Below are 10094 nucleotides of genomic sequence, written 5' to 3'. Positions count from 1 at the left end.
TTTAATAAAAGTACCGATTTTCTTTCTTTAGAACCACGATGGCGCCGTTGCTGGGCGACGTGACATCAGACTATTGAATCCAATTGCTGCTGTTAAAAGTTCAACGAATATGAGATCAGAATTCGAATAAAAACTTCTTATTTTAAACTTGTTGGCGCAAATAATTTAAGTGCTTAACATCAACTATATCTTTTGACTATCCCATTTTAATATAGATACATATTTCTTTCAGTGATCGCCAAGAATTTTTTATCTATTGTTGTTGCTCATCTTCTTTTTGTTGTTGTTATTAATATTAATACCATTGCTTATTGTTATCACTATTTTTAATATTATTATCATCATAATCATCATCATCATCATCATCATCATCATCATCATCATCATCGTCGTCGTCGTCGTCATTAACGTCATCATCATCGTCGTCACCATCATCATCATTATCACCATCATCATCATCATCATCATCATCATCATCATCATCATCGTCATCGTCGTCGTCGTCCTCATCACCATCATCATCATATTTTTTTTTAACTTTAGGGAGACCAGGGGTTTGAACATCAAGTCAACAAAAACTTTCAGCTCGCTGGGTAAGTGTGTTTGTGTGTGTGTGTGTGTGTGTGTGTGTGTGTGTGTGTGTGTGTGTGTGTGTGGGTGTGTGTGTAACACATGATTTACCCTTTAAAGGAGCCGATTTAACATGATTGAGACGAATATTTAAAAATAAACTTGAGCTTCTGTATAGAGCAATATCCACTTAATGTGATTAAAGGGGCTGCAATGACTTCCAGGTGGTCCCAAGCCAACAGCAACACTGGGCACTCAAACTAAAGCGAGTGTGTATGGAGCACATGAGGCAAAATGTCATTGTCAATTTGGCAAGAGCACCTGAATGTACCTCCACAGCCAAATTCTGAGCGATATTTTGACAGCATTTTCTAAATCAACAAGGGTTCTATACAAAGGGTAGCAAGCAATTCCAGCTGTCTGTTGATCATGGGCATTTATAAGACCACTATACTTTGTTTTTACTACCTTCATTACCCAAGTACAATTGTTCGAAATATAATACTTTTTCATTAACCATAAATCGTGTACTATTTGTGACCCCTCGTCTCAAAACGGTATTTTGTCGGGATGGACCAGATGCTAACAAGTCAAATTATAGTTAAACTGGTCAAAAATATGAAACGCGGGTATTTAGCACAGAAAAATATGACATTCCTTCTCCTCCATAAAGCATATAAACTCAACGTAAGCAAGATATTTCTGACTACAAATTCTATTTACAGCATCTTAATCATCCCGATTTAATACCGTTTTAAGACGTGCGGTCACATTTATTGTATTTTAAACTAAGTAACTTTTTTAACCAATTAACTGCCGTACTCTGGAAAAACACGTATTAAAAAAAGTTTGGTCAGAAAACTCATTATTAAAATATCGATCAATTTAATCACCCTCACCTTGGAAAAGAAATCTCAAATCTAGGACCTCGAGAGGTCTTTGAAGTCTCGGGTTTGAGAGTTTTTACCAAGATGGTAGTCCTTCAGAGCCGTTAGGCCCATGGAGCCGGAGTTTATCCCGGTTTCTATAGCGTGAAACGGACAATAGCAATTGCTTGCTATCCTTTGGATAGGACGCTAGTCTATCGCAAAGTACTTTCCGCCAAATCCGACAGACTCAGCTACCCATTCACAGCTGGGCGGACAGGAGGGTTAGAGAAAAACAAATCTCGACTGCACCACCCGGGATCGATCTTGGTTCCTATGGCTTGTGAAGCGAGTGCTCTACCAACTGAGCTATTGGGACCCATCTTTACAAAGATGAGGCTCATTTAAATCAATCGATCGATATTTGAAGGACGAGTTTTCTGGTCAATTTTTAAAAAAATACGTGTATTAATACTTAGTGAAAGTGATCTATGAATAGCGTGTTATATTATTTATATTTTCGTTGAGAAAAATAGCTTGTATCTATCTACATCAAAAAGTTAATTGTTCTTTTATTTTGTTTTGCTTTGCTTTGCTTTGTTTTGTGGGGGGGGGGGGGGGGGGGGGTTTGTTTGTTTTTTTCTTGGGTTTATATTCTAATATTTTGTTGTTTTTTTTTTTTTTGTTTTTCTGTTCTCTTTCGTAATACAGATTACTTTGTTTGCTTTTGTTTTGTGTGAGGTTGTTTTGTTTTGTTTTGTTTTTTTGTTTTGTTTTTTTTTTTGGTTTTTTTTTTTTGTTTGTTTTTGGTTTTGTTTTTTGTTTATTTATCAATTTATATATTTTTTGGTTTCATATTGACAGTCAGATTTATTTATTCAATTGTTTATGTATTTATATATTTGTTTATTTATTCATTTATTTATTTATTTTTAAATTTTATTTGCAAAGTGCTTCTTCTGTAGGATCAAGCCCGTTCTTATAAAAATCAGTAGAATGGCTCGGCTAGAATTAGCGTGAAGACAAATCCAAATATAATCTGTACAAATCAGTAGAATGACTCGGTTAGAATTAGCGTGAAGACAAATCCAAATATAATCTGTACAAATCAGTAGAATGGCTCGGCTAGAATTAGCGTGAAGACAAATCCAAATATAATCTGTACAAATCAGTAGAATGACTCGGCTAGAATTAGCGTGAAGACAAATCCAAATATAATCTGTACAAATCAGTAGAATGACTCGGTTAGAATTAGCGTGAAGACAAATCCAAATATAATCTGTACAAATCAGTAGAATGACTCGGCTAGAATTAGCGTGAAGACAAATCCAAATATAATCTGTACAAATCAGTAGAATGACTCGGCTAGAATTAGCGTGAAGACAAATCCAAATATAATCTGTACAAATCAGTAGAATGACTCGGCTAGAATTAGCGTGAAGACAAATCCAAATATAATCTGTACAAATCAGTAGAATGACTCGGCTAGAATTAGCGTGAAGACAAATCCAAATATAATCTGTACAAATCAGTAGAATGACTCGGCTAGAATTGGCGTGAAGACAAATCCAAATATAATCTGTACAAATCAGTAGAATGACTCGGTTAGAATTAGCGTGAAGACAAATCCAAATATAATCTGTACAAATCAGTAGAATGACTCGGCTAGAATTAGCGTGAAGACAAATCCAAATATAATCTGTACAAATCAGTAGAATGACTCGGTTAGAATTAGCGTGAAGACAAATCCAAATATAATCTGTACAATGGGGTTTTTTTTACAGGTATTCAATTAAAGCTTTGATCTAAATCTGTATTTATTGTTCATTTCCAAGTCCAGTCTTGATCGGGCACGGAAAATAATATCATCATATTTGTTATTTTGGGTTCTATTTAACCAGTCAACGTTCATCATCATCATCATCATCATCATCATCATCATCATTGCCTTTTTCACCCTCTGTCAGGATATATAGGCCACAGACAAACAGTTTCCATCCTTCTCTATCCTGGGCTAACTTTTTTTTTATCTCATTCCATACTCTGGAAAAACTCCTATTAAAACATTTTATTATTGGTTAGAAGACTCGTCCTTCTTTCAAATATCGATTGATTTAAACTATCCTCATCTTGGCAAGAAAAAACTATCAAACCTGGGACTTCGTGAAGGCTTCCATCAAATCCCAGGTTCGAGAGTTTTGTTCTTTTTGTTTTGTTTTTGTTTTTTGCCAAGATTGGGGATAGATATTATATTTGAAAGACGAGTTTTCTGGCCAAATTTTTAAAAAATGAGTTTTTCCAGAGCGCGGTAGATGACTGGGTTGAACCCTCTCCTTACCACCTACAGCAAATACGTCACATTTGTTACGACACAATATTCATTTTTCTTATTCATATTTATTTTGTACATCGCAAACTTTGATGAATAATCTTCTTTATTTTATTAATAAGAACATAATGTTGTTTTGTAGAGAGATTTGTTTGCGTTTTAAAAAATCAATTTTTCTGCTGGATCAGCCTGCCATTTTGGGAAAATACTGAAAATGATCTGTACGGATAGGGATAAAGATCATCTGCTCTTTCTTTGACTGGTGATTTAATTAGGCCTTGTGTCCTATACTGTTACCGTTACTTTTGAATGTCTTCTTTGATGCAGGTACCTGAGAGACGCCATGGTCAAGAGAGATGGCTTTCATGTGATATTACCACAGGTTGGTCTTCATTAAAGATCAAAGCCACTGTTTTAAAATGAAGACGCATTCTCTAAGATATTATTATTATTGTCTCCGATATTATCTAAGATAAAATCAAAAACAAAAACAAAAAACAAAAAAAAAACCAAAGAAAACGAAAAACTTCCACTAAACGCGCGTGCGGCTCTGTGTGGTGGTCTAGTGGTATCGCATACGCCTTTGGGTGGGATGGTTCAGGGTTCGAATCCCGCTCTGATGAAGGGCATTGTTGAGTACTTGGAAAAGGCTCTTGACACACATTCTCTCACCCGGTGTAATCAGGTGTAAAATGCTTCCAGCCTTGTCTCTGTCGGAAAAATAAATTATTATCGCTTTATCGGAGTCATGGCTCGTCCTACATGTTAAGTGATGTAGTAAGGGGAATGAGGCTAAAACCGTGCAAATTCGGGTTGAAAGCATGGAAATTTGCATACGGGTTACCAAGACCCATTAAAACCCCATCTGCTATAGAACCACTCTGACATTCAATCATAACGTTTCGGTTTAAGGCCTTAAATTGTCCCTATTGCAGCTATATGAAAAAAGAGAAATAAAAGCTGATGTTGGCTAGAGACTCATAGTGAAGCGCATTGTATTGAGCACATTTAGTGGTTGTGCGCTATTTAAATGCTCAAGTTTTTTTTAATGTAAACAATCGGCTCAAAACGGTATTAAGTTGAGATGAAGTTTATGCTGAAAATTGAATCTGTCCTATCTACTCTGAAAAAAAAACAACATATATTGTACACAACACAAAACAAACCTCGTCTTCCCAATCCCACTAACTCACTCACTCACTCATTCACTCAGTCACTCGGTCACTCACACACTCATCCACTCACTCACTCACTCACTCTCTCACTCATTCACTCACTCATTCACTCAGTCTCTCGGTCACTCACTCACGCACTCACTCAGGCACTCACGCACTCACTCACCCACCCACTCACTCACTCACTCACTGGTTTGTAAATGTTTCTTGCAGTTTGAAGCACCAAACATTTGCTTTTGGTATCTTCCATCGGCCTGGAGGTCACGCCATGTCACCAAGATCAAGAAAGAACATTTGCACAAGGTAGGGAAGTTAGTGCGTGAAAAGAATAATCGCACAAAGTTGGTAATTAAGTGCAAGCGTTGAATATTTGCACTTGTAGGTAATACATTTCAAGCATTGAATAATTGCACAAGGTAGGTAATTTAAATTTCAATTTCAAATATTTATTTATTGTCGGCATTAAAAAAATGTTTCATACATAATTTAGTCAGGCTAATATAAGCCTTTGACCGACATATCTAATATAGTGCAAGAGTTGAATATTTCCACTATCCATTCCAACATTGAATACTTGCACAAGGTAGGTAATACATTGCGAGCATTGAATATTTGCACGCAGTAGGTAATTCTATGCAAGCATTGAATATTTTCAGAAGGTAGGTAATCCAGTGAGAAAGATTAAGTGCCCAAGTAATAAGATATGATAAGATATACTTTATTGATCCTTTATGAAAAGTATAATCTGGTATCAATTCGATATGTTGCATTCATACATTCAATAGACTTGAAATAAATAGACGTCTACCCAAACAACATAAAACATTTGTAAGTAAACAGATTTATAAAAGTATTGATTAACTAATTACTTTCTTACTTAATTCTGTTTGGGCCTTGGGGTACTTAGGGCATCCACCAGGCATCAGATCGCTGCTTTTGTGGTGTCTGTATTCCAGGACAGGCTTGCTTCCTTTATTTCTTTTTTCCATAGTCCTTCGCCGGGTTTCTCTGTGTCTTCCCCGCTTTCTCTTCCCATCTGCTGTCCAGTACAGGGCTGTCTTGGGAAGTGACCCTTTTTCCATTCTGGCCACATAACCCAGCCAACGCCATATTCTTCCTTTTATTTGGCTTTTAATGTTAGTGCGCTCGGCTTTCTTTAATAGATCCACTGTTTTTAACTAACTAGATAACTTAAATTGCACTTTATCATCGCTAATCAAATCTATAATTGATGTAGGTAAATAGATCTCAAAACTTTAAAGGCAGGGAAAATTGACACATCGTTCAATTTGCTAGTTAGGAAAGATACAGCTGTAACTATTAGATAGATCAGTATTTTTATTTTAAAGGGCTTGGGAGCTCACAACATTGCCACCCGGAAGTATAACGAACCAACACACAAAACTCTGTGTTACCATGAACTTTTATAGTCCCGTTCATACAGTTTAGTGAGAATTACTCATAAACGCGGATGGCAAAAAAAAAAACAATAACAAAGAACCGAATGACGTCAACTTCGTTCTATCTATAAGTTAACGATGGCTGCGGTACATGCCAGGAAATTATTTTACACCTAAAGTGCGGTAAGAGAATCTGAGTAAAAGTCTTTTTTTTATTCATCAGCTTTGCGCCACCGAGAACCGGACTTGAACTTCGAAATATTGATAGTTCGAAGTTAACATCACTCGGGTCTTTGGTATTGTTTTTTTGCCATCCACGTTTATGAGTAATTATCACTAAACTGTATTAACTTGACTATAAACGATCATGGTTACACAAAGTTTTGTGTTTCGGTCCATTATACTTCCGGATAGCAATATTGTGAGCGCCTTAACCAAGTGCATACTATCTATAAGTGCCATACCACAAGACCCCAAAGCCGAAAAAAAAAGTTTTTTCACGCTTATTGTTTTTGTTATTGTGCGGCTCTGGTCCAGTGGGGGGGGGGGGGGGGGGGGGTATGACACTCGCCTTCGGATCCGATTGTCCAGAGCATAGTTAAGTTCTTGGAAAAGGCTCTTTACTTACATTCGCTCACTGTACGAAGGTGTAAAATGAATACCTGGAGGTTAACAGCGTTGTCTCCGACCGAAAAAAAAAATGTAATATCGCCTCACAGGCGTCATGTCTCGTCCTATGTGTTTAGTGTTGCTGTTGGCCAGGGACCAAATCGCCGTGAACACTTTTAGTGGATATTCCTATAGCAGATAGAACGAAGTTGACGTCACTCGGGTCTTTGTTATTATATTTTGCCATCCACGTTTATGAGTAATACTAAACTGTATTAAGCAGACTATAAACGTTCAAGGTTACACAGAGTTTGTGTTTGGTCCGTTATACTTCCGAATGGCAATATTGTGAGCTTCTTAGCCAAGCCCATAACTATCTATAAATAAATGCTCAATTTTTTTTTTAATAGCTTACACAAATCTGACCTCACTCTGGTATGTTTTGATATATATCTCACTAGATTGCCCCGACGGTTAAAGCTCGTATGATGGAAGCTGGAACGTTGATGGTTCAATACCAGCCTCTGTGTGACATGCCCAACTTCTTCCGGGTTGCCATCTCCAATCCGGCCTTGACCCCTGCTGACCTGGATTTCCTGATGGACGAGATAGACGCCCTTGGGAAAGATATACCCGTCCCCGAGGATTGGTAGATGGTTGGTGATGGTGATGGCAATGCTAGTGGTGGTAGAGTATGGGCGGTGGTGGTGGTGATGGTGGTGGTGATGATGGTGGTGGTGGTGATGGTGGTGGTGGTAATGGTGGTGGTGGTGGTGGTGGTAATGGTGGTGGTGATGATGGTGGTGGTGGTGATGGTGGTGGTGGTGGTGGTGGTGGTGGTAATGGTGGTGCTGATGATGGTGGTGGTGGTGATGGTGGTGGTGGTAATGGTGGTGGTGGTAATGGTGGTGGTAATGGTGGTGGTGATGGTGATGGTGGTGGTGGTATGGGGTGGTGGTATGGTGGTGGTGAGGTGATGGTGGTGGTGGTGATGGTGGTGGTGGTGATGGTGTGGTGGTGGTGGTGTGTGATGGTGATGTGATGTGTGTGATGATGATGATGATGATGATGATGATGATGATGATGATGGTGGTGGTGTGGTATGGTGATGTGGTGGTGGTGGTGGTGATGATGATGATGATGAGATGATGATGATGATGATGATGATAATGAAGATGATGATGATGATGATGATGATGATGATGATGATGGTGGTGGTGGTGATGATAAAGGTGATGATGATGATGATCATGATGATCATGATGATGGTGATGATGAAAATGTTGTGGTTGGTGATGGTGGTGGTGATGATGATGATGATGAGGAGGAGGAGGAGGAGGAGGAGGAGGAGGAGGAGGAGGAGGAGGATGCCGATAATAATGATGATAACAAGACCTGATGAAAAGAATCACACACCCTGAATTCTATGCTTAGAAAGACTTTTAGAGCGTATAACATTGCCTCCATAGTATAGTTGTAACCATGGCAGCATTATACTCCAGTTAGACGCAGGTCAACATGGCGTTCTTGCGCATTACAGAACCGAAAATTAAAACTACATTATGAAAACTGGTGTGAGATTGTATAATTGAACACCGATGTAGACTTCTAATTGAATTATGTATCTATCTGTGGCAATCTAGTCTTGTAGGAATTTTAGATTTGAATCAGAAATCCATCTGTTGCATTTTAGTTGGAATCGTAGATCTTGAACACCGATATAATTGAATCATGAACTTCTATGTGACATTTTAGTTCAAATGTTAGATTTGAACACAAATATAGTTGAATTTTAAATCTATCTATCTGAGAAATTATAGTTGGAATTTCAGATTTTAACACTGATATAGCTAGTTTGATCATAAGCTTCTTTGTGACATTTTAGTTCAATTCTTTTTAGATTTGAACTCTGATATAATTCAATCGTAAACCCATCTGTGAAACAGATTATGTTAGAATTATAGATTTGAACTTTAATACAATTAAATTATAAACTTATCTGAAACATTTTAATTGAAATTATAAAATTGAACATTGATAAAATTTGATCATAAACTCACTTGTGACATTCTAGTTGGAATTGTAGATTTTGAACAGTGATATAATTAAACCATTTATTCATCTCTGACATTTAAGTTCATAGGTTATATTTGGACACCGATATAATTGAAGCATAATTTTATTAAATTAATTTAAATTTAATTAAATATATCTGTGACATTTTAGTTTGACTTGTAGATTTGGACATTGATAAAATTGAGTTCTAAACATTATGTGATATTTTAGTTTAAATGTTTGATTTGTACACCGGTAGTATAATTGAATCAAAAACTTCTAATTGACATTTTAATTGCAACTGTATCTATATTTGGACACTGATACAATTAAATAATAAAACTCACTTTTGACATTTTAGTTGAAACTGTGTTTTTGAACAATGATAAGATTAAAGCATAAACTAACGTGTGACATTTTAGTTGAAGCTGAAAATATGAACATTAATACAATGGACTCATAGACTTATTTATGTGTGACATCTATTTAAGTTCAATCAAATTTTAGATTTGAACATTGATATAATTAAATGATGAACTCATTTGTATAATTTTAGTAACAATTAATTGTAGATTTTAGCACTGGTTAATGTCTCAATTGTCCATCATTCATATTTTAGTTTTATATTTGATGTATCTAGATTTTACACTGATGCGATATTGTCATTAAACACCTCGATAGATATTTGAAATAATAGTATCTATCTAATGAATGTATCACGTGATAATTTGTATGTTTATATTCTTATAATAGTTGTTGATGATGACATTTCATTAATAATGATGGATTATTACATAGCTAGGTGCACATAACTGCAGGTTTGATAACCGAACTCAATTATGGGCTTGATTTAACACTGTTGAAATGGACAATATTTTGCGTTGGTTTGGGAGTATTTCCATTATAACAACGAGCCCCAAAATAATTTGGATTATCAGACCTGTAAATAAGTACGCGACTTTACATAACATTTATTACCAATCGTGTCAAAACGGTAATATGTAGAAATGACACAAAATCTTGAAATTGAGACGATTTATTGTCTTATTAACCGGTTGACTCCTCATCTTGACGAAAACTCTCAAACCTG

At 36.4% G+C, this 10094-nt stretch overlaps 1 protein-coding gene across 1 annotated transcript in view; it reads left to right on the top strand.

Annotated features, from left to right (window-relative positions):
* LOC144957551 (glutamate decarboxylase-like) overlaps positions 1–7665 on the top strand; it is a 44684-nt gene extending 37019 nt beyond the window's left edge. The window contains exons 13-16 of the mRNA XM_078888898.1: positions 544–593; positions 4093–4147; positions 5154–5243; positions 7411–7665. Coding sequence (XP_078745024.1) covers positions 544–593; positions 4093–4147; positions 5154–5243; positions 7411–7602 — 387 coding nt within the window. The 3' untranslated portion in view covers positions 7603–7665. The remainder of the gene's footprint in view (positions 1–543; positions 594–4092; positions 4148–5153; positions 5244–7410) is intronic.
* Positions 7666–10094: the final 2429 nt, after the last annotated feature.

Source organism: Berghia stephanieae, chromosome 12, assembly GCF_034508935.2.
Source record: "Berghia stephanieae isolate SIO BIC M18660-M18661 chromosome 12, UCSD_Bste_1.3, whole genome shotgun sequence".
Taxonomy (NCBI): Eukaryota; Metazoa; Mollusca; class Gastropoda; order Nudibranchia; family Aeolidiidae; genus Berghia; species Berghia stephanieae.
Note: the sequence above shows the minus strand (reverse complement) of the source record. Positions and strands in the feature narration are given on the sequence as shown.